Here is a 26,448-nt window from a genome sequence, read left to right on the forward strand (position 1 = left end):
AAAATTCCAGAAGGGAAACACCTTTCGAATCCAAAGATATCCTCTGTATCAGTCATGGTAGCTTATGAAATGCTGAAGAATGGCTTTATACCCGGCAAAGGTCTGGGCTTATCTCTGCAAGGAATTGTACAACCAGTATCTCTCCCCGAGAATTGGGGAACATTCGGTTTAGGGTTCATACCCACCGCCAACGACGTAATAAGGGCCAGGAAGTTGAAACACCAAGCATGGGTTCTTCCAAAACCAGTACCACATCTGTCAAAGTCTTTTGTCAAGACTGGCGCTAAAAATCGCCCGATAACAACAATTCCTAAATCCCAGGTCAATCCTGAGGAGGAATTAGTTGAAAGGTTCGAGAAATTGTTTAGTGATGTAAATATGTTGGAAGGCGGAGAAGGGTGTAGCAACGCAGAAGTTCAGTTCGTTGGACCAGAAACAAAGCTCAATAATTGGAAAGCCACTCCTCTCCCAATTCGAAAGGAGTCTTGGTAGTTTATTTTGATTTTCTTTCAGTTTGTTTGGGTTATTTCAAGGTTGTAATCCCAAAGTTTATCTTACAGTTGGTTTGAAGTGTGCAAAACCTTGTTATCTTTCTTCATCCAATAAAAAGCAGTTTCCTTTTTATTATCATTCCTAATAGTTTTCTTTTCTTTTTTCTTTTTTGTACAGTTCCTTTTACGCTGGCTCTAGTGATATGGCATGCATGAGGAATCCTCAGCCCAGTCTTAAAAATCAATCTGATTCCGAAATATTAATTCAAGAAATATATTGTGATTATGAATCAGAATATGATGAAGATGAGGTTTTTGAAGAGATTAGTAAAGAGTTAATTCACTTTGAGGAAAAAATCAAACCTAACTTGAGTGATACCGAGGACGTCAATATAGGGGACACGAGTAGTGTCCGGGAAACTAAAATAAGTGTCCATCTGGAACCAAAGATCCGAGAAGAGTTAATTAAAGCACTCATAGAATTCAAAGATGTTTTTGCATGGTCGTATGACGACATGCCGGGCCTGAGCACTGATTTGGTGGTCCACAAATTGCCCACCGATCCAACGGTGCCTCCTGTCAAGCAGAGGCTGAGAAAATTCAAGCCTGATATGAGTATGAAAATTAAGGAAGAAATCACTAAACAATTGGAAGCAAAGGTCATTCGAGTCACTAGATATCCTGTTTGGTTGGCTAATGTCGTTCCTGTGCCAAAGAAAGACGGCAAAATTAGAGTATGCGTCGACTATCGCAATCTCAACAAAGCAAGTCCAAAGGATAATTTCCCATTACCCAATATCCATATTTTGATCGACAATTGTGCCAAGCATGATATAGGGTCTTTCGTGGATTGTTATGCCGGGTATCATCAAATTCTAATGGATGAAGAAGATGCAGAAAAGACGGCATTCATCACACCATGGGGAACTTATTGCTATCGGGTAATGCCATTTGGTTTAAAGAACGCCGGGGCAACCTATATGAGAGCAATGACCACAGTGTTTCATGATATGATACACAAGGAAATTGAGGTGTACGTGGACGATGTGATCATAAAATCAAAGCATCAGGCCAACCACGTTGGGGATTTGAGGAAGTTCTTCTTAAGACTTCGCAGGTACAACCTCAAGCTTAACCCTGCCAAGTGCGCATTTGGAGTTCCATCCGGAAAGTTGCTGGGATTCATAGTCAGTCGACGAGGCATCGAGCTAGACCCATCAAAGATCAAAGCCATCCAAGAACTGCCACCCCCAAGAAACAAAACTGAAGTAATGAGTTTGTTGGGAAGGTTAAATTACATCAGCAGGTTTATTGCTCAGCTCACGACAACCTGTGAGCCAATTTTCAAATTGTTGAAAAAGGATGCTGCGGTCAAATGGAATGATGAGTGTCAAGAAGCGTTTGATAAGATAAAAGGGTACTTGTCGAAACCACCCGTGTTGGTCCCGCCAGATCCCGGAAGACCTTTGATTCTTTACTTAACGGTTTTGGAAAATTCATTTGGTTGTGTATTGGGGCAACATGACCTCACTGGCAGAAAAGAACAGGCCATCTACTACCTTAGCAAGAAGTTCACGACTTATGAGGTTAAGTATACTCATCTGGAAAAGACATGTTGCGCCCTAACATGGGTAGCTCAAAAATTGAAACACTATTTGTCATCCTACACCACTTACCTCATTTCTCGGTTGGATCCATTGAAATACATTTTTCAAAAGCCTATGCCAACAGGAAGACTTGCAAAGTGGCAGATACTACTCACAGAATTCGACATCATCTATGTGACTCGAACTGCAATGAAGGCTCAAGCACTGGCCGATCATTTAGCCGAAAACCCGGTCGATGAGGAATATGAGCCGTTGAAGACTTATTTTCCTGATGAAGAAACAATGCATATCGACGAGGCGGAGCAAATTGAAAAACCTGGCTGGAAACTTTTCTTTGACGGAGCCGCTAACATGAAAGGAGTCGGAATAGGAGCTGTAATCATTTCTGAAACAGGGCATCACTATCCTGTTACGGCTCAATTACGATTTTATTGCACCAATAATATGGCTGAATATGAAGCTTGCATTTTGGGGTTAAGGCTAGCCGCGGACATGGGTATCCGAGAAATCTTAGTCATGGGAGATTCGGATCTTTTGGTACATCAAATTCAAGGAGAATGGGAAACCCGAGACTTGAAGCTCATACCATACCGACAATGTCTACATGATCTTTGTCAGCGGTTTCAATCAGTGGAATTCCGACATATTCCAAGAATCCATAATGAGGTGGCCGATGCATTGGCTACCCTGGCATCAATGTTACACCATCCGGACAAAGCTTATGTAGATCCGATACATATTCAAGTCCACGATCAACACGCTTATTGCAATATGGTTGAAGAAGAATTTGATGGTGAACCATGGTTCCACAACATCAAGGAGTATATCAGAATGGGAATATATCCCGCACAAGCCACAGGAGATCAAAAGAGGACCATTAGGCGATTAGCAAATGGATTCTTCTTAAGCGGAGGAGTTTTGTATAAAAGAACACCAGATCTTGGATTATTAAGATGCATAGATGCCAGACAAGCTACAACTGTCATGTCTGAAGTACATTCAGGAGTTTGCGGATCCCACATGAGTGGATATGTGTTGGCAAAGAAAATCCTCCGAGCTGGTTACTATTGGCTTACCATGGAGAGAGATTGTATCAATTTTGTGCGCAAGTGTCATCAATGCCAAATACACGGAGATTTGATTCATTCTCCACCATCCGAGTTGCACACAATGTCGGCACCATGGCCTTTCGTTGCTTGGGGCATGGATGTGATTGGACCAATTGAGCCGGCAGCATCCAATGGACACAGATTCATTCTGGTAGCTATTGATTATTTTACCAAATGGGTTGAGGCCAAGACATTCAAATCAGTGACCAAGAAAGCTGTGGTCGATTTTGTCCACTCAAATATCATATGTCGATTCGGAATCCCGAAGGTGATCATCACAGATAACGGTGCTAATCTTAACAGCAACTTAATGAAAGAAGTATGTCAACAGTTTAAGATTACACATCGTAACTCTACCCCATATCGGCCCAAGGCGAATGGAGCAGTAGAAGCAGCCAACAAAAACATAAAGAAGATACTTCGGAAAATGGTAGAAGGTTCAAAACAATGGCATGAAAAATTATCATTTGCATTATTGGGATACCGCACTACCGTTCGCACTTCAGTAGGAGCAACTCCTTATTTGTTGGTATACGGCACTGAAGCAGTAATTCCTGCAGAAATTGAGATTCCTTCCCTTCGGATCATCGCCGAAGCAAAGATTGATGATGATGAATGGGTCAAAACCCGTCTAGAACAGTTAAACTTGATTGACGAAAAACGATTGACCGCAGTATGCCATGGTCAATTATATCAAAGAAGAATAGAAAGAGCATACAACAAAAAGGTGCGTCCCCGGAAGTTTGAAGTAGGTCAGCATGTGCTGAAACGCATTCTTCCACATCAGGTTGAAGCAAAAGGCAAATTTGCTCCAAATTGGCAAGGACCATTCATTGTAACCAGAGTATTATCGAATGGTGCACTATGTTTAACAGATATTGAAGGCAAATGCATAGATATGGCGATCAATTCTGACGCGGTAAAGAGATATTATGCATAACTTTTTGAATGTTTGTATTTAACACTATTTCGAAGATTGAAATGACAAAGGCAATTTATTCTGCTATCCAAACACTATACCATTTGCTTCCCCTTTGAGCCATACTTGTTTCTTTCCTACCCTCTCTTGGAATCAATAAAAAAAAGATCAAAATCTTCACTATTATGTAGTGAACTACGTTTGACCTGATTCCTCAAAGAAGGATACGTAGGCGCCTCACGGCTCGGTCATAGGGTGCACAACATGCACAATGTGCACGGAAAAGAAATATTAAGAGACCCCAATCAAGAAACTGGGGCAGGAATTGTATTGGAAATAAGAAAAGATTCCAAGAGTTGTAATTTTAAACCCATACCAAAGCTATTTAGCTTTTAATACCTTTTCCATTCCTAACCTTAATACCAAAAAGACCTTTCGATCAATCTTAGAAAAATGCTGAGGCAAGCAAATGAAGTGGTTCATAACACTCTGGTACAAACAAGGAAAGAAAGTAAAATGAGAGAGTCTTATAGGTGAAAACCCACACGGGCACCATAAGGCGACAGAAGTTGAGAGAAAAAGTAAAAATGAGAGAGTCTTATTGGTGAAAACCTTTGTAGGCACCATAAGGAGAAAAGGAAATGAGAAATGAACAAATGAGGAAGGTTTATCGGTAAAAAACTCTTTGAGATGTTATAAGCCCAACAGGCTTGTGAAATGAAAAATGAAGTTGGATTATGGAAATTTTGGGGGAAAACGAAGATGAGACAATTGAAAGGAGATTGATTAAAAGACTGAGTTGATTAATCCGAAATGCATACCCTGATCATTGGTGCCAGTAATTCCAATCAGATAAGTCTTTTATTCCTTTTCCAACAGTCATCCAAAAATTGGATTTTTCTTTTCATTCTATAATTGTCGAAATCAGCGTATTTCGTTGCTAATAATCTTACTTTCTCCAAGCTTTGAGATAAGTTTTATTCCAAACAAATAAGAAGGAATGTCAAGGTATACTACCAAGATTCAAGGTTACAAAATACAGCCACGAAAGGTGGGAGATAAAATACGGGTGTAAGAAAGATGAAATCAAAAGTGGATCAGCAAAGTCAAAAGAGGCACATGATTACAGTCGAAAGGTTTTGAAGTAAAAAGATACAGAGGGGAATCCTATAGTCAAGGATCAATTACAAAGACAAAACATTCTTTTCAATCATTCCAAGGCAATAAAGAGAGACGAAGAGAAACATCGCCATCTGCAAGAATACCACAGCCAACCACCCTGCTTTAAACTAACGAAGTTTTCTTTAAAACAGGGGCAAAAACAGTATTTGTGTTAGGAAATACCTGGTAGAGAAGAAGAGAAGAAGTCAGGCGTCCACCTGGAGAATGAGGATGAGAATTAAAGAAGTCAGGCGTCCACCTGAAGAATGAGGATGAAAAAATTGAAGAAGTCAGGCGTCCACCTGGAGAATGAGGATGAGAATTAAAGAAGTCAGGCGTCCACCTGGAGAATGAGGATGAAGAATTAAAGAAGTCAGGCGTCCACCTGGAGAATGAGGATGAGAATTGAAGAAGTCAGGCGTCCACCTGGAGAATGAGGATGAGAATTGAAGAAGTCAGGCGTCCGTCAGGAAATACCTGGTAAAGAAAAAGAAGAAGTCAGGCGTCCACCTGGAGAATGAGGATGAGAATTAAAGAAGTCAGGCGTCCACCTGGAGAATGAGGATGAGAAAAAGAAGAAGTCAGGCGTCCACCTGGAGAATGAGGATGAGAAAAAGAAGAAGTCAGGCGTCCACCTGGAGAATGAGGATGAGAAAAAGAAGAAGTCAGGCATCCACCTGGAGAATGAGGATGAGAAAAAGAAGAAGTCAGGCGTCCACCTGGAGAATGAGGATGAGAATTAAAGAAGTCAGGCGTCCACCTGGAGAATGAGGATGAGAATTAAAGAAGTCAGGCGTCCACCTGGAGAATGAGGATGAGAAAAAGAAGAAGTCAGGCGTCCACCTGGAGAATGAGGATGAGAAAAGAAGAAGTCAGGCGTCCACCTGGAGAATGAGGATGAGAAAAGAAGAAGTCAGGCGTCCACCTGGAGAATGAGGATGAGAAAAGAAGAAGTCAGGCGTCCACCTGGAGAATGAGGATGAGAATTAAAAGAAGTCAGGCGTCCACCTGGAGAATGAGGATGAGAATTAAAAGAAGTCAGGCGTCCACCTGGAGAATGAGGATGAAAGAATTAAAGAAGTCAGGCGTCCACCTGGAGAATGAGGATAAGAATTGAAGAAGTCAGGCATCCACCTGGAAAATGAGGATGAAGAAAGAAAAGAAGCAGTCGAGGCACCCACCTGAAGAACGAGGGAATGCAATTGAAGTGTTGAAATCAAAAGCCCGCTCATATGAAAAAGGAGCACACTTAGAATCAATAAAGCAGAGGAGTCCAACAAAATCCCCAACAAGAAACAACAAGAGTTCCAAAAGGAATACGGAATAAGACCAATGCCCAAGAGTCACCAAGATATCAAGACAACAAGAAACGCAAGAGCATGATCTAGATAAGATTTTATAATTCATGTACCATAGTCTAGTTTAATTTTGTATTTCCTTTAAAGTAAGGTGTAATAAGGAGGTCAGCAAGTAGTAAAAACAACACGAAGCAGCAGTAACATCACAGTCCCACGATAGTCCCAGCTACCCAAAACTTCCCGAACTACATTGACCTGATTCCTTTATAGCCAAGGATATGTAGGAAACCTTCGAAGCAGAGGTTCGATCAAATCTTTCAAAAAATGCTTCCCACGGAGTATTCGAACGGGCAAAAATCGCTCGTGTCCGCTCACTTTATCTTTGTACGAAAACTCTTCGAGTTTCCGCACAAAGAGGGGCAGCTGTGAGCACGTGATTTTTGCCTTACGAAAAACTACTCCAAAATAAATCAAAATAAATTTCTTTTACTGTGTAATTTCTGAATTTGCGTGGTGTTAAATATTTGTTTATGTCCGTAAAATGTTTGCTTTGTTATAATTAAACAAAATTAAAATAAAAATACATGTTTCATGCATATCTAGGATTTAAGTATGCATTTAATTAAGTTAATTTAAATAAAATTACAAAAATATGCGTTTGTTCTAATTTTAATGTTTCATTATGTGATTAATATTTTTGTCTATGTGTTAAATTGTTAAAGGTTGATTAATATTTTGAAGGAGTAATTTTTTTTATTTTTAATAATTGAATAATTAAATTGGAAATTAAAAAGGATGGAATTAAATGGGCAAAAACGGATTTGGGCCAAAATTTCTAAACAAAATCAGGCCCAATCCAAATGACCATGTCCGGTCCAATTCAAAGCAGAAGCAAACGACGTCGTTTGGTCACCCCTCATCAAGGGCCGTTGGATCAAATCCAACCAACGGCCAAGATCTCATTACCCTAACCCGTGATCAGTACCCGACCCACTGCCCCGTTTCAACCCGTCCCCTAACTTAAACCAAACGACACCGTTTGGTTAAGTGAATAGATCTCAGCCATCCATCCTGCCTAATCCAACGGTCCATATCCACCCACCATTCCCCTATATAAACCCGTAACCCTTTACCCAGCCCCTAACTGAACACCCCCCCTCTCCGCTCCTGTTCATCATCGTTCCAAACAGACCCCTAACCCTAGCCGCCCCTATTCCCCTTCGCCTGAAACCCGGCGGCATCAACGCCGCCGGTCACCAACTTAACACCCTAGGACCTCCTGAACCTCCCCTACACGAATCCGACCTTAGTTTCCTTCGAATCAGGCCCCAACTCTTCGAATCTTAAATCGAAGGTTGGCCTGAAAACTTGATCTAAACCAATCAGCCCCAAATTAACACCATGGCTTCCCCTAACAACCCTTGTTATGGATCTGAAGTTAGTTTGGTTCGAATCAGCTCTGAACTTCTCGAATCTTCTTTTGAAGATTCGGACCAAACAAGGACGAACTCAGATCCGTTTCAAACTAACACCAAATGACCCCTAGGCTACCCTCACCCTTATATCATGTTTGATTCCTTTCGAATCTAACCAGAAATGATTAGGTCCCAAATCGAACCTTCAGGAAACCTAGAAATACCAAACTTCTGGATTTTTATCCAAATTGATTAAAGGATTGAGGTTTAATCGACCTTAGTCGAAGTATTTTCAGTGGAAAATACTTCGACTAAGGTCTGTTTGATTTCAAACAAAAAGTCCAAATCCAAGTTGAGTTCGAGTCGGAATAAAATTGAAGATTCAAAGGTATTTTTTCTATTTATTTTTTGTATTATACGTGTATTTTTGTGTTTGTTTTAGTCTGTGTCAATAGCTTTTTAATTTTTCATATTTGTTTTGATCAATTCTGTCATTTCTGTCTACTTAATCCGAATGTGAATTATTTCTGTTGGTTGTGATTATTTACAATGTGTGTAATCGACTCGATTAAGTTCGTCGATTAGTTATATTACGAATTTTTCATTTCTGAAAATGTTGACTAAAACAGTCTGCTTCTATTATTTTAGACTAATTATTGACAAATGTTGTAAATAGTCAATTGATTAATGCTCGTCAATTAAATCATGATTGTTTGTGAATCAGTGAATTCAAATGTATGTTGTATATGTTATTGTCTGAACATTAAAGTTTCAGGGCATTGTCAGTATTGACAATGATCCTGTGTGTGTTTGATCTTGGTTTAATGTTAAGTCCAGTCTGAATTGTTATGATAATTTCAGAAATATGCTGTTATGATGTTAGTTCTGAATTCAGTATAATATTGCTGTAATGTCAAGTTTGAATTCAAGTTTACAAAAGTTGTTCAAATACAATTGTGTTAGGAGGTTAATAGGATTGGTTATAGCTGTAAATCAGAAAGATAATTAAGTTTATACAGATTTTAGAATCTGTTTTACAGTAGGTTCTGATTTTTCAGTAATAACATCAGGATTTCAGGGGCATTTCTGGGAATGAAACAGTAAAAACAGGGTGTTAGTGCTAGTGTATTATAATGTAATGTTAGTTGCTATTAGTTAATGATACTAATGGGGAACAAGGGATAATGGGCTGCTGAAAATCAGGGAAAAGTTAGCCTAATGGGATTTAAAGTGGAAAAACAGATTTTTAATGGAAATTTTCTGTTTTTAAAAGATAAAGGGGGTCCAGGCAGCACTTAAAAAGAAAGGGGAGACCTGTATAAATACAGGAAGCTGGACAGATTTTTAAGGGAGAGATTATTAGGACTGAGATTTTGAAGAAAGGAAAAGAACTCAGATTTTTTAAAAGGAAAGAGAGGAAGAAAACAGAAAAGAAATAGAAAAGAAAACATTCACACACACACACAATCTGAAATAGATATAAAAGCAGAAACAGAAAAATCAGAAATAAGGAATCCGAAACAGAAAGAAACTGAAATCTGAAATGCATTCTTTCTGGAATCTGTCCGTTGTTTGCCTGTGAATATTGTTCAGTCAAAATCTGAAATTTTTCTTAAGTCTCTGTCACTGTTCATCTGGGTCAACGGGTCTTGTTCAGACTTGCTGTGTTATTGGTATATTCTACTGATTTTTGTTATTGCTGCTACTGCTGAAATTTATTCCTTCTACCTTCATTTTCAGGTATATATATCCTTTTAAATTCTATGTTGGAAAGAGTTTCAGCATGACAGATAAATGAAGTTTGAATGTAATAATGTCTGTTATTCATTGGAGCTCTTTAATTAAAAATTCAGTTTTTGTTTCTTGATCAAATAAGAAATATATGTTGATAGGATGACTGTAAGTTAAAAATCCTTCATTGAAGACTGTATAAGTATTGTAATAAGATTAATTTTTTTTAAATTTTCATTGAAGTATAGTTATGATTGAATTGTTAAGGTAAGGAATATGACAGAAAGTTGGTTATTAGTTAAGTTCTATGACATTGTTAGTCAGGTATAGAACATTCTGAAATATCAAGGAAAATGTGCTATCAGTTTATTTTGTTAGTTAATTAAGTGTTGTTTAAAGCTAGATGATGATTGGTTGCAATTAGTTATCTTTTGGCATAACATTGGTTGTGTTTCATAATCTATAGTTGAAAGACGAGTTAGTGTAATCCCTTATGTTTATGATGTCAAATATGGTAAGTAATATTGTATGCAATATTCATTTTTATTTAGTCAGTTAGACTTGTTCTCGTTCTTAATAATAAAAGGGTTTATGAACTTGTACGATGCGAAAGTTAATGGTTGTAATAATTCATATAGATCTAGAATTAAATGGGTTTGATTACATATATAATTCAATCATAGGCATAATTAATTAAGTCAATTTCGCCTATTGGATCAAAACAAGTATATAAAAGTAAGATACAAATTGCAAAACTTTATATCCATGGTAATTAGAATAGAACTTACACTAATTAATAATAACAAAAGTTCTTAAAAATATTCTTTCCTTTATAATTCATTTTCAGTTTTATATACAATTCATTCGTTGGCATATATATGTTTTATAATTGTCAAAAATAGTATTAATCATATTTTATCCTTTCAATGAGAGTTTGAATAGTCTTGGGATGAACATAATTAATACTCGGAAATTATAGTCAACAGGCAGCATAAAAATTTGTGAATTTCTTTTAAAAGAATTTAAAGACACCCCTTTAATATGAATTTCTCAGCATTTTCATATAAAATGTGTAGATACAACAAATAATTTGTGGAAAAATCCTTAATATCATTGCAAATATTTTTGCGCAATTAGGGATACGTTCGCGTACCTTGATTATATTTTTAAAAGCAAAAATTCGGATTATGCGTACGCGCAATTTCGAGCGAATATTTAATAAAAGGATTTTTTTTAATAAAAGGCGTTAAGTTAATTTCATAAAAACCCGCGATGTGCGGTTCAATATTTAAGAAAAACAAATATTCTTGATTAATCACAATCTCGGAAAAATGATTGCTTAATATATTACCAAAAGTTATCGTGTACACGTACGCGTGACACAATTCAGTATTTTTAAAATTTATAACACGAATATACGTACGCGTAATTCGATTTAAATAAGGGCTCTCAATCACAATAAGTATAAGCGGTAGTAAAATCACATAACAAAATATATTTAATAAAATCAAGATAATTAAGCCAATAATAAAAACAGTTAAGCGACCGTGCTAGAACCACGGAATTCAGAAATGCCTAACACCTTCTTCCGGATTAACAGAATTCCTTACTCAGGATTTCTGGTTCGCAGAATAATAAACAGAGTCATATTCTCCTCGATTCAGGGATTGAAATTGGTGACTTGGGACGCCTTAAAATTCCCAGGTGGCGACTCTGAAAATAATTAGATAAATCCCGTTTCGACTGTCCTTTAATTGGAGAAAACTCCCCACGCGTCCCCGCGGGCGCGGCAAAAAGGAGGTGCGACAAGCCCCCGTTCCGCATAGGTCCCTTTGGGCACATACATCTTAGATCCTTTGTTCAGCTCAAACCTTCTTGGAGGGCTCAATGTCACTTGTCCTTTCTTCGAACCTCGGGGGACATAAAGGACAATATCTTTCGAGGGTACTACCTCAATTTTTGTTTCCACTGCTTTTTCTGTGTTTTGAGGGATGTTTTTACTCTTCTTGTCCACCTTTTCTTGCTTTGCATACGTCTTGGGCTCTTTCTCAATGTCGGCGATTGCAATGATGGCTTTCAAGACAGGATCAAACTTTTTATCTTCACAGATCATCCCAATAATCGGTCCATTGTTGTGAGCCGGTAACGGATTGTTGGTCACATTAGGAATGTCTTCGTCCTTTAACACTATTCGCTTTTGTTCTATGAGGTTTTCAACAACCCTTTTCAAAGTCCAACAGCTCTCAGTGTCATGTCCTTCCACTCCAGAATGATAGGCACATCGGGCACCAGGTTGGTAAGAGGGTGACTCTGGGTTTTGCCTATTTGGGGGTACGGGTTGTAACAAACCCATTTGGACCAATTTGGGGAAAAGGTTGGAATATGATTCACCAATAGGTGTGAAGTCCATTTTCCTGGGCGGCTCTCGAGTGCGGGCGTTGTAGGGGAGATTATTTTGTGGAGGTCGGGGATTATACTGAGCTTGGTGAGGAGGTTGATTTCTTGGAAATTGAGCTCGTTTTTTGGTGAAATTGTTGTTGTGGCCTAATATATGGTTGTGCATTCATTACTGTGTAGGGCTAAAGGTTCATAGCATAGGCCGCATCTTGATGGGGGTAGTAGTGTTGCGGGGGTCTTTCAGAGAAATGAAATCTGGACGGATGGGGTTTTCTTACACTCGAAGTTGCCATTGTTGCTTCTTCCTTCTTCTTTCGGTTTGCTCCTCCTCCAGACCCGCCTTGGATTGCTTGGGAGGTGGCCCTTATAGCAGACTGACTCAAGATTCGTCCTGTTTTTAAACCATTTTCCACCATTTCACCGATTTTGATGGCTTCAGCAAACGGCTTTCCCATTGCAGACATCATGTTTTGATAATAATCAGCCTCTTGAGCTTGAAGGAAAACGCTGACCATTTCTGTTTCATCCATAGGAGGTTTGACTCTGGCTGCTTGTTCGCGCCATTTGACAGCATATTCTCGGAAGCTCTCCGAAGGCTTCTTCTTTAGGTTTGACAATGAATTCCTGTCGGGGGCAATGTCGATGTTATATTGAAACTGCCTGACAAAATCCCTAGCCAAGTCGTCCCAAATGTGCCAACGAGATACTTCCTGATCCGTATACCATTCAGAAGCAATGCCAGTCAAAGTTTCTCCAAAGTAAGCCATAAGAAGTTCTTCTTTTCCGCCCGCTCCCTGCAACTGGTTACAGTACCTTTTGAGGTGGGCTATGGGGTCCCATGCCCGTCATATTTCTCAAACTTTGGGGTTTTGAAACCCAAGGGCAGATGTACGTGTGGGAACATGCACAGGTCAGCGTAAGATACGCTTTTTTGCCCGCTCAGACCCTATATATTTTTGAGAGTTTGCTCCATGCTTCTCATTTTTCTGGTCATTTCCTCTTGTTCAGGTGTTTTCTCGGCTTTCTCCTGTCCTGACTCGTACCGAGACGGCTGAGGGTAAACGTTGGTAGTGAACTGACTAGGTTCCAATGGAAGAGGTGGTGCTTGAAATGTGAAGGATGATGAATCGAAGTTAGGCCTGGGTAAGACATGTTGTGCCGTGGATAAACAAGGTGGAGCAGTGAATATGTTTGAAACCGCTCCGGCAGCTAACACCTGGGGGCGAGACTCAGAAGGTGTTCCAGTAAAGTAGGTAGAGATGGTAGGAAATCCCAGTGGGGTATTTGGATAACTTGTAGGGATGTTGGAGGTCCCACTTGCCCTAGGAAAAAGCTCAGGGAATCCAGGGATCGCACTTGGTGGCTCTTTTCCATTGGCCCAGGCGTCCCACATTTCCATCATGCGGAGACGCAGAATCCTATTTTCCTCGACAGTTGCTGACTCAGAGGTTGGGATGACTGAGATTGAACTTTCCTCCGAAATAGGAATCGTTGGCAGAGGAATTTCAGAAGACATTTCGACACTTCCCTTTGACCTTGTGAAATATGTATGAGCAATTCCTCTTGATTTAGCGAAGGGTGGCTGAACGTTTCCTTTTGATCTCGTGAAGTATGTATGAGAGGCCAGATTACCACAAAACCAAACCACTTTTCTAGGAACCTGAATCTTATCAGCAAACATGACGGTTAGTTTAAAACAAATAACAGACAGGTAATCTCACATTGGGGTGTGATGCACCTATACAGTCAGGGGAGTTTCTACATGCTTGCAACAAAGACATGTGTCATTCCGGCTTCTCCTTAGGCTTTTTTTTATCACCATTTTTCTTTCTTTGTTTTTTTATTTTATTTTATTATTTGCAGTTAAAAATGTGACCGGATCCGATGAGGATTGTCTACGTATCACGATGCCGTGTGAATCAGATCTTGCGTAGTTCGGAATAGGGGAGTGTAAAAGAAGCACACATTTTATTACTTGAAGCAATCTATTACAACCAACATTTGAAAAAGGGGAAAATAAACAAACCTTGAAAACAAATGCAGACTCAAACAAACTAATGCACCCTGATGCGAAAAGACGGACAGAAGATGCTAAGATACAGACTCGACCTATGAATACATCAAGGTTTCGAGAATTGACGCCCGCGGGGCATCGTTCGGCCTCGCCGCGGTCTTAGGTGTGAGATCCCTTTCAAGTTGTTCCAGCTCATGCATGGTTTGCTTGACATACACCATCACTACCGAGAGAACGGTAATGGTGGTCATGTTTTCACACCGTAGACATCTTCTGATGATGGCATGGGCAATGGTCCTGATCTTATACCTGGTTCGCCTCTTCTCTTTGAGTAAGTGCTCTATTTGATCATTACGGGCTGTCATAACCCGAGAATCCTGGAGGCATTGATTTTGCCACTGCCGAATTTCTACTTCCATCTGGGCTAAAAGCTTGTGGCAATGTCTATTTTCAACTTCTAGGGTTCGGGTTTGCTCAAACGCTCTGTCCACCTTTTCCTTCAAATTGGCAATGGTTCGCTCGTGATCCCTTTCCAACTGCTGTAAGTGCCGATTATGTTTTTCTGTCCTTCTTGCCCAGTGTGCCTCGAGCCCCGCTATGGTATTTTCTGACTCAGTCCGGCGCTCCCCAATTTCCGTCCTTAGAGCTGTTATCAATCGTTCATCCGACCGGCTCATTTGTTGGTTATCAGCATCTAACCTCATTTGTTTTATCCGGTCCTTGAGCATCTCGTTTTCCTGAGCCAACCTGTTCTTTTCTCCCAGATCGGTAGCAACTTGCACGTTGTGCTCATATTTTAGACCTTCCACTTGTTGCTTCAACTTGCTGATTTCGGTACGATAACCTCTTTCTTTTGCCAACCAATCCCACTGCTTTTGCGATGACTCGGCGAAATTTAAGATGTGGGGTCTTTTAGCCGGCCTTTCGTGTTCGAGTTCTCTTCTGTACCATGCAAGGTAACCTGGCGCCATTTCACTTTTGGCCCGATCCTGCACACAAGTATCTGCTTTCAAATATTGACATTCATTCCAGATCTGGCGGATTTTTGCTTCAGGAAATTGTCCGTCAGGGCTTATCTCAATTGTTTGAGCACTAAGATCTTCCTCGTGTGGCACTATCTGATATCTTCCGAGTTGTATCAAGACTCGGCAGGGCACGTAAGGTTGAATGCTCTTAAGTCCCATCAGTAGGAAATGAGTTCTAGTTGCTGGCATATACATGATCTCATCAACAGGCAACCATCCCAGTGTCCACTGTATTTGGCTAGCAGTAAGAGCTTGAAAGAATGAAGTCCATGCCATAACTCCTTTGGGTAGACTGATCTCTTTGGTTCTCGTGTAAAACTCTTCTATGCAAGTCTTCTCCGAAGAAACATGGCTCAAAAATTCGGAACGATGGCAGAGATGTTCAGTCATCCATATTTGTAGCAGCAAGTTACAACCTTCGAAGAAATTCCCTCCGGCTTTGCAGGCTGTGAGAGCTCGAAAGATATCGGATACCACCATAGGCGCGAGAGTACTGTCATTTTGAGTGAGCAAAGTACTGACGACCCCGGATATTTTCAGATCAATATTCCCATCTTTCCTCGGAAATACCAGAAGGCCCAAAAATGTTATCATGAAAGCCACCCGTCTGTGCTTATCCCACTTCTGACGACTTCCTTTGCTGCATAGCTTGTTAATCGGATTGTTGAATCCTCCTACATGACCATACCTGTCGTATATGAAGCATGGATTACAGAAACCGGCGGCCAAATCTGGGTTATGGACCGTCCTGGGTATTTTTAGTGAGTCTAGAAATCGATGCACCGTGACAGCTCTTGGGGCAACCAGGTATTTTTGCCTTAATGGAAGTTCAGCATTTCCGATGTACCCAGCCATTTCCTCCAGAGTTGGGGTGAGTTCAAAATCGGAGAAGTGGAAAACATTGTGCGCTGGGTCCCAGTAAGTGACCAAAGCTCTTATGATATCTCCCCGAGGCTGGATTTCCAATAAACCCGTGAGACCTTTCAGATATTTCTTGACTTCATCTTGTCCTTCAAGACCTAGATCATTCCACCATAGCCGTAACTTGACAGGGATTTTAGTCATTATCGAAAAGTGCTCATTTTGCATTGTGCTCATCCTGCACATTTATTAAGGTGACTTTAAGCAAAAATGACTTGACTCAAAAATATTTTGACTATATTCTTTCTAAAAAAGAAGATCAGATTTTCGAACACAGCCTTTCAGCACTTTGGGGATGAAGATCTTAAGGCTGTGAGGGTCAACCGATCAAAAACTCTAAAAGACGACCGAAAGTGGCCGTTTTATGCAAAATCAACCTTCCGTCGTCCCTTGCGGGAATATTTGGCTATTTTTGACAAAACAATCACTTGATTTATTTATGACTCTTTAGTAGTAATGAGAACAACATGGGGAACATGGCCTCACAGAGCCTCAGGGACGAGGGTTCTAAGGCCGTTGGGCAATTTGGTCAAAAGAAATAAAAATGACCAATAATGGCCGTTTGTGCAAAGTCAGCCTTCCGGCGTCCCTTTGGGGAACATTCGGCTATCTTTGACGAACCGGCACCACCCGACTCATTCATGACGAAATTAAAATTCAAACATTTTGGCTATTTTGAAAAGAGGAGGTTGGACCCGATGAGGGTTGCCTACGTATCTCGCACCCTGCGAAAATCAAACCGGCGTAGTTCGGGCCGATCAGGCGTAGAGTAAAAATAAACTAAACCCCTTCTGACTACAATCTTTTAAAGGAAAGGAGAAAAAGTATTTTTTTGGATTTTTTTTTTTATATATATATATTTTTTTAATTTTGTTTTGTTTTTTTTTAAGGAAATATTTATGAATTTTAAACTTCTTTTCACCTTTTTTTTTTTGAAATTTCGAAAATCTTTTAAAGAGATACTACAAATGGGAACAATATATTTTTTTGAGTTTTGAATTTTTTTTCCCTTTTTTTTTACTTTTAAATAAATACCCGTTTTTGGATTTTGAAAGTGATTAAATGGAATTTTTTTTTTATATATGTTTTTTTATATATAAATCAAACTAAAAGACAAATTTTGTTTTTACCTTGTTTTTTTTTTAGAAAATTCCGGTGAGGTTTTGACACTACTTGGACATTGATTTTATCTTTTCCAAAATAAGTAATTATCTCCCTACGCTGCTATTTTTTTTCCCTTTTTTTTGGATTTTTCTTTTTAGAAACCGGTCAGCACGCAGATCTGAAGCAAATAAATGCGCCAACAAACGGGATGCAGCAGGATGGTCTTTTCATTTCAGGTTGCCTGTCCTAGACGGACCCAACCCCTGTGTTGAGTCCCCTACGTCAAATGCAACATGATGCAAATAAGCGTTCCTACTAGGGATCCGGCATGAGGTTTCGTTATACTAGGTTTATAACCTGGGTATATGTTCTAGACTGTGTACCCGAGCGGACAACTCGAGTCGAGGAGGGGGCTACGTACCGGAGACCCGCGAGATCGTCCGGCTTTGTAACTTGTCCGGCCTCTTTCTTATTTCAGGTATTGACACTAACAGAATGGGGAGTCTCGACCAGCGAGCTTCTCCCCGGAGGTAAGAAGAGAGGGGTTTCGGCACAGTTTATATACAGTTCAGATAATATCAAAGCGGTAAAAGACAACATTTAGCACGTTATGCCAAAACATGTAATAAAATCAGATGATAAAGCCAAATATAACAATTATTCTAAGCTCGAATTCTTGAACCCTGAACCAGAGATTCTGGGTTCGTTCCCCAGCAGAGTCGCCAGAGCTGTCACACCTCCTTTTTGCGCGCCCGCCCCGAAGGGTTGAATGTGCGAGGGAGTTTTTCCAATTTAAGTGACAATATTCGAAATGAGATTATTTATTTAATTCAGAGTCGCCACTTGGGAAAGGTTTGGCTTTTGGTGTCCCAAGTCACCGGTTTATCTTGAATCCCAAATCGAGGAAAATATTCGACTTTCCAAATGAAGTCTGCGATCCAGAAATTCTAAGTAAGGAATTCTGTTGACCCGAGGGAAGGTGTTAGGCACCCTCGAATCCCGTGGTTCTAGCACGGTCGCTTAAATTGTTATAATGGCTAGATATCTGATTTATTACATGTTATTACTTATGTGCTTTCATTAAGTTTAAAACCGCTTTTATTATTATTTATTTTTTATGGAATTGCAACATTGTAAAAATGCATTTCGAACCATGTCACAATCAATGCGCCCATGGTTGTTAATACATTCCGACTCCGTTGAGATTTGGATTTGGGTCACATAAATGTGCACCCGAATTTAAGAAGGTAAGATTATTAAAATGCACGCCTGAAGCAATTATCGTATTATTATTTCTGGGTAAGGCCGTGGAATTTTGCTAAACGGCTCATCCCGAAGTCTAAGTAATTTTAATTAAACATTTATCGAGGGCCCCGCAATTTGTGTGTTTTATTTGGCGAGGCTCATCTCATTTATTTTTATCACGATAATCCTAAAGTGCCTACATTTTCTATTAAAATTGTCTCTACAAAAATGAAAGAGAAAAGGTCTTAATTTATTTACATGCTTGAGTTATTATAGTTGTGTTTCGAATATGATTCGTAAATTCTGAAAAAATGATACAAGCAAGGCAGTCCGTTGCCAATACGGGCACAGGCTCACGTATTACTACCTAATTATATTATACTAGGCATGTTCTCAGTTTGTCAAATTAAAAAAAAAACTTGGCAATCTAATTTTAATCCTAAAACAATTACATGCTGGAATTAACCAATATTATTTAACTAAACAATTTTCTTACAAGTTCTGAAATGGTCTATTCGTTTGATTTTTAACATAGACGGAGTTACTACACCATTTATTTATTTACTTAGCAATCTAATTTTAATCTAAAACAATTATATGCTGGAATTAACCAATATTATTTAACTAAACAATTTTCTTACAAGTTCCGAAATGGTTTATTCGTTTGATTTTTAACTTAGACAGAGTTACTACACCATTTATTTATTTTTAAGCAATATATAGATAGTTCATCCGTTTAGCTATCGTTGGATGTTCCACTATATAAACATTAAATAGCTACATGATTCCGATTTTTGTAAGCTAAATAATTTATATATACAAATAAAATTAAGAATATAATTCAAAATAAATTTAGAACTTCAATTCTTCATTTTTCGTATTCATGCTTCCTGTTTCAGTTTACAATAATCAGCGTGTCAGTTGTGTACCTGAAATTGGAAGCAAAAGAAAAGTGAGAGATCAGCAGAAATTCAGTAGCATACAACAACAGCAATCCCAGCAACTAGTAACAACCAGCGACGAGAAACTTAGTGACAGATTTTAAAATCAAGACAAAATCCGGAAACAACAACAACCAACGGACAGAAGCAAAGGGAAACTTTTCAGATTTTTGAAAGACTAGTTAGTGTTTAACCCTTAATTTCTCAATCCGTATCTCAGAATATTTGGACTATATATCAGGTGTATATTCTTCTTCTTTTGAATTTCCAGAATGTTTTTCCTTTTTGTTTTTCTAAAGTCTTAGTATTTTTTTTTTCGGAATTTTCTCTCTTAAATTTTTTTTTCTCTCCCTTAAATCTGATTCAAGACCTCCCTATATATCCCCCAACCCATAAATCTTTTAATCAATTAAAACCAACCCATTTTCTCTACCAAACTCATTATCTTCCCACTCATCCCCATTACATTAAATAAATATATCACACCACCCCATTATATTTTGTCCCCCATGCCTAACATAAATAAATACAAGATTCCCCCACTAAATTTTGTCTTGTCCCCCCTTTATATTAAACAACTATATCACAACCCACCCAATTCATTTTGTCCCCCATGCTTCACATAAAAAATTACAAAATGTACAATTCCTAAACTACCCCTCCGACCTTACTGAAATTACCAATTTACCCCCGAAAGTACAATAAATTACCAAACTACCCATCAGCTATAACACATCAATTAATCAAACTTAACCAAAATATAGACAATATGATTAATTTCTAACAATGTTCAAACAACAAATTTCATGAACATGATTTCTTCAACATTTCAACAACAAATCACATGAACATGATTTCTTCAACATTTCAACAACAAATCACATGAACACAAATTGAACAACAAAGAACAACTAAAATTTGATTGAACAATATTTTAGCAACAAACAATCCTATTTTCGGATTCAACAACAACAACAAACAAGTATATTTAGATTTCTAAATTCAATAATATTGAACTTAAAATCAACTACTCTAACAACATTACAACAAACAATTCCTATCTTAAACTTAAACAAGATTATGAGACAAATTCAAGAAATAATCATAAATGATAAACAAGAAATCAAACTATACAAAATTCGGATTCAAGATCATCCAAACAAAGTATGAACATGAATGAATCTATTTTAACACAACAAACATGACGGATTAAAACGATTAAATCAATATAATATTTCTGGAAAAATTCATAACAACATGAAACAAATTGAAGAAATAATTAATTAAATTTCAATTTGAATCTAACAAACATTAAACCAACAAATATTCACTTAAACAACAATACAAACATGAAATAAACATGAAAAACAATTAATTAATCTTTCATTTGAAATCTGAAAAATTAATTTAACAAACAACACATGAATATGAACTAAAAATTAATTCAAACGATAAACAAAACAAACATTTGCCGATTTTAGATTCGAAAATATCAAAACAAAAATACGAAAAAAAAAATAAAGCTCAAAAATCTACTAACCGGAGATGAGCAACGATGAATTCGATCGTATGGACTGTTTCGACGAACCTCAAACATGGGAATAAATCTGTCCGGACTCAACGACGAACTCAACGACGAACTCACCTTTCTTGTAAACTTGAACGAACTCAAAACGATGCTCGACGACCTCGACTAAAACTCGACCGAACGAAAAGGTGGCAGCAGCTTCGTCTGAAGATACAACAGCTGGAAGTGTGCTTGGTTTGTTCGCGCGAAGAAGATGAGGGCAGCAACAGTAGTGTGAAGACAGCTTAGCCATGGTGATGTCCAAGCTCGAAGAGAACGAAACAGTAACGGAGGTCGTTTGTCCATGGAAACGAATGGTCGACGAGGGTAATGACAACAGTGGCATGATGGGTCTGTTTGGTTCGAACTGGATGAAGAGCAGCTATTCGTCGAGGAGGAGGAAGGTGGTCGATGCAACAAGCAGAAAACTCGAGCTTGAAGCAGCGTCAATGGCGTGAAGGCAGCTTGGCTATGTCGATGCTTGAGCTTTGAAGAAGACGAAACGAGGTAGCAACTCGTCGATGGCAGAAGCAGTTGTTCGTCGAGCTCCGACTCGAGCAGCCATGGACGTTGCAAGCAGAAGCAGGAACGAGGTGAAGGGGTCAGCCATGGATGTCGAGCTCAAGCTCGAGCTTGACGAAGGACGAAGAAGATGAAGTGACGACGCAGAGACAGCTACGCGGACAACAGTAACTATGGTTCTTGGGGTCGTTTGGTCATGACGAACTGTTTGTTGATGGTTCTTGGGGTCGTTTGGTCATGACAAACAAATGTTTTATTTTTTGTTGCATTATGCTCTACTTGGCTACAGAGAACTGGCCATGTTGAAATTAATTACCTAAAAGAGATGACAAATCTACCCGAGCAATTTGTTGAAGGGCTAGCAACAACTGCTTTACAAGGCCGTGCACAAATTGTGCCTGACCAACTTATAGAGAGTGAAGGCTCAGGGGACCTTGTGTTCTACTTCGATGGTGCTCATAGTCCTGAAAGCATGGATGTATGTGCCAAATGGTTTTCTCTGGCAATCCAAGGAGATTACAAGAAGCACAATTCCTATGGGAGTAATCGAGGACATAATGAATCGGGGGCTTCACATGATTCAGTAGAGATGGGCCATCATGAAGCATCCAAGAAAAGTTCAACTCAATTCTTACTCTTCAACTGTATGTCGGTGAGGGATCCTCAACTACTTCTTCCAAGACTGATGAGGGCGTGTGCTAATCATGAAGTACACTTCCAGAAAGCACTCTTTGTACCTAACGTATCAGTATATTACAAGGTGGGTACCTCAATGCGAACTGATACTCAAGTTGATCTCTCATGGCAGTTGACTCTACAAAGAATATGGGAAAACCTCGTTCATGGGGAAAAAGGAAATGATGTGAAGAATACAGACCAAATATACTCTGATGATGCCTAAAGGATAGTGCCTGTGGGGTCAAGGGCAGCCATGGTTGTGCTTTGGAGTTTTGAGGAAGAAGAAGGAGAATGGGGGGGGGGGATGCTTTAGGCATTTTTAGGGTTTTCTTACTTTTTTTTTGTTTTATTTTGTTTGTACAATAATAGGGGTGTTGGGTTATGCACTGGGTCATAGGGAAGGTTGGGCCATTTTTTGGGCCTGTGGCTTGAAATCGAAGAAGAGGCCAAATTCCTACTTTCTTTATATTTTCGCTCTCTTTTCTTCTTTTATTTTCTAAAACTAAATTATAAAAATACTTAAACTATTATTAAGAACTAAATTAAGTCATAAAAGCGCAAATTAACTCCCAATATCAATTAACGCACAATTAAATAATAATTAAGCATAAAATTGTATATTTGGACATTAAATGCTAAAAATGCAAACGATGCCTATTTTTGTAATTTTTTTAATTTTTGTAAAACACATCTAATTATTAACAATTGTGGAATTAAATCCTATATGCAAAATGCGACATATTTTTGTATTTTTATTAATTTAGCAAATAAACACGCACAGACAAATACAAATAATTATTCAAAATATCACAAAATTGCACACCAAAGAAAAAGTCATTTTATTTTTTTTTATTTTTGGGAGTAATTCTCATATAGGGCAAAAATCACGTGCTTACAATGATCCTGCATTTACTGTTTTTACTTCCCTTCATAAACAGTTTTATCTTCTTTCGAACAAATGTTTGTAGCAAATCTTAGTGTGTTCGTGGATTGTGACACCAGATTCTGGATAGTAATAGTAATAGTAATAGTATTGGTAATAGTATATAAAGAAAGAGGCTATCTACTTGCTTTCGCATTTATTTCTACTTGTTTTAGCTTGTTTATTTTTAATCATCGAAACGTAAAGGAAATTGGTTAATAATACTCTAATGTTGGTTTGCCTGACAAGTGTGATGTTATGCGTCATCACAGTCCCGATGATGGAAATTCTGGATCGTGACAATAAAAGATAGAGAAATAGAACATGAATCAACCATAAGTAGGAGTGCCGCACACCTTTATTTTTAGTTAGTTATTGCTGGCTAATTAGGGCTCATAAAAGGCAAGTAATGGACTAACTAATTCCTAAACACCATTCATATCCTATTTGAGTGGGAAAAGATTTATTGACAATTGTCATATTTCCATCTTATAAAATTTCCATGCCAGAAAAGGACAGTCTAGATGATCAGCTAAACGCATTTACCTCTTGTGTCATTTCTACCAAATACACAACGAATCTAGTAAACAACCATACAATTTAATTATAGGACTACAGCTTTGGGTGCAATTGAAAAAGAAAATAGATACACCTGGAAACAAAAGGAAAACGTGAAAAATTAAGAGGTCAATCCATGTACTAATTGTTAAGATATGATAGTTCACACCGTTGCTTTATTAGGTTAGTTTCATAATTATAATTAGGGTGTATAAAGAAAATCGATAAATCGCACCAAATTAATAATCCAAGTCAAATCAGGGAATAAAATCCGATTGTGGGTTGGTTTGATTTAGTTTGGTGTTGGAAAAAAAAAACCCTGATCAAAATTGGTTTGATTTGATTTTAACAAAAAAACGGCCAAACCGAAATCAAACCAACCCGATATTATGTTTATACAATTTTAAAAATATTTTATACATATAAATATTTACTGTAATATAATTTATAGTAAATATTTCTTAAACTATTTCACAGTTTTATCTTTAAACATATTATTTAAAGTTTGGATTTAACATTCTTGAATGGTCCAATAAATTTTATAGTCCATAAATGTAGTAAGTCAAGTAAAGTTCAAATCAATAATAATGCTAATAAAGGAAATTCAATTCAACATTAAGAATGACAATAGTGTTGGATATCTATGTTTTAGTTTTGAATTAGTTTATAATGAAAATACATAACCTAGTTTATCTTTTTCTTTATGCTTAGTTGTGTAATTAATTAGTATTTATTAGATGCACTTATTCTAGCATTACCAATATAGTATTTTTATATTATGTTAATGATCATTATGGCATATTAATTATTAATATTTTTTATGCGATTTTATTATCTTTGTTATTGAATATTTTAGTACAATGCTATAACTCATCTCATATTATTGTGTTATTTTCTTGGAAAATACATTATATAGTTGTATCCTACTAGGACTAAATAAATAATTGGAGCACAAGTTACATATTTTCTGCTATGAAGACTTTAGCGAGAAAAAATCCGAAAACTCGAAAAAAAACTGAAAAACCCGAGAAAAAGCGAGATTGTAAAATTCGGCTTTATTGATTTGGTATGGTTTATTGATTTAAAAATTTGACACCATTGATTTGATCTGGTAATTGAAAAATTCGAACCAACCCGACCTATAAAAAAGGAAAGCTCGGTGCTGCGGTGCACTAAACTTCCGCTATGCACGAAGTCTGGGAAAGGGTCGGACCACAAAAGTCTATTATACACAGCCTTACATGTGTTTGATCCGAAGCAACCCGACTTATATACAACCCTAATTATAATGTGTTTGATCCCAACAGATGCGTGCAAGCTACACTAGGTTGCTTTTGTTAAAATTGGTTCCTACTTGTGCAAAAATGTGCTATACACAGGGAATCACACTACAGGAAATACGCATTTATCCAGACAAAAACTCTAGCTAATTTGCAACAAAATTCCCTAGCTAACATCACTAGAAAATTAATTTCCCGAATATCCGTAGAAAACATGCTCTTAGCTAAAAATTAATTTTACCAAACAAGTGGATCATCCTCCGAAATTTAATTTTGGGTCAGTCGTCCAGCAATGAATATATTTTTGGGTAAATTTCACAAATAGTCATATAATTATAACTTTTTTTCATCAAAGTCATATAACTTTATTTTATCACACAAAAATTATATAACTATGACTTTTTTTTTATCAAAGTCACATAACCATGTTTTCTCAAGACAAAAATCATAAAAGTTTTACTAATTCACACAAAAATCATAGTGATCGAAAAATATAATTTTTAGTAGTATTTTCTTATTTTGTTGTTTTTTATTTTTTATTTTTAGAATAATAAATAATAATCTAATTACAATAGAAATGACACAACCTAACCTGGCCCACCCGACCCAATACTCATGCATATAAATTACAATAATACTAAAAGTGAATAGTAAATCCTTCAAAACATGACACTTCTATCTTTTATTTTATTTTCAAGATTTTTATTTAAATTGATAGCATCTTAATTTCAAGTGCTCTCTAATTATACCTTTTATTTCTTTATTTTTTTGTCAGTCTCGTGCATTCCGAACTAAATTTTTTAAGGGGAAAGAATTCACTCTTAGTATTATTTTAATTCACATATATGGGTATTGCGTTAAGCTGGCTTTTTAAGGAAAAAATATAAAATTAACCATCCAGTCGAAACTAATTGTATTTGCTAGCCAAAATATATATTTATATAATACACACACATATATAATTGGGTAAATTATTTATTAGATATTATATACACATATGTATATAATACACACACACACACATATATATATATATATAATATTTTATCGGATATTATTTTTACGAGCGGGTAAAATTATACTCATATTTCTTCTATTTTAATTGGGTAATTATTTATTAGACTGAGAATAAAAAATAAAAAACGTAAAATAAGAAAATACTACCGGAAAATTTATATCCGGCCACTATGATTTTTGTGTGAGTTAGTGAAAGTTTTATGATTTTTGTACGAGAAAACAAAGTTATATGACTTTGGTGGAAAAAAAAAGTCATAATTATATGACTATTTGTGAAATTTACCCTATATTTTTCGCTAGCCATTTACAGAAATTTTGAAGTCATTGATCCATTACACAAAAGTTTAACATCATTTAAGTTTGTGCTATTTAATCTGAACTCTCAAGAACAACGTCTCTTGGAAAAGAGAATTATTGTGTTCCAAAAGTGGGAGTGGGGTGGAACTCTCCAATCTTCCATTCTTCTACTTGATGAAGAGAAACTGATTTCTTTTTGTAAAATACTCGGCAGAAAATGGTCGACTGC

The 26,448-nt window shown here is 37.4% G+C and overlaps 1 protein-coding gene across 1 annotated transcript; it reads left to right on the top strand.

Annotated features, from left to right (window-relative positions):
• The first annotated feature begins 21,466 nt into the window (after positions 1-21,466).
• LOC142162392 (folylpolyglutamate synthase-like) lies at positions 21,467-22,368 on the top strand. Its single transcript, XM_075218741.1, has 2 exons — positions 21,467-21,538; positions 21,757-22,368. The coding sequence occupies exons 1-2, from the start codon at positions 21,467-21,469 to the stop codon at positions 22,366-22,368; spliced, it is 684 nt and encodes a 227-aa protein (XP_075074842.1).
• Positions 22,369-26,448: the final 4,080 nt, after the last annotated feature.

The sequence above is a fragment of the Nicotiana tabacum genome, chromosome 7 (genome assembly GCF_000715075.1).
Source record: "Nicotiana tabacum cultivar K326 chromosome 7, ASM71507v2, whole genome shotgun sequence".
NCBI lineage: Eukaryota > Viridiplantae > Streptophyta > Magnoliopsida > Solanales > Solanaceae > Nicotiana > Nicotiana tabacum.

Bases quoted from the DNA above. Each gene is read 5' to 3' on its own strand.
- LOC142162392 (XM_075218741.1), top strand. From the start codon at position 21,467: ATGGCAGAAGCAGTTGTTCGTCGAGCTCCGACTCGAGCAGCCATGGAC. The intron at 21,539-21,756 runs GTGAAGGGGTCA...ACTTGGCTACAG, and splicing joins CAAGCAGAAGCAGGAACGAG to AGAACTGGCCATGTTGAAAT.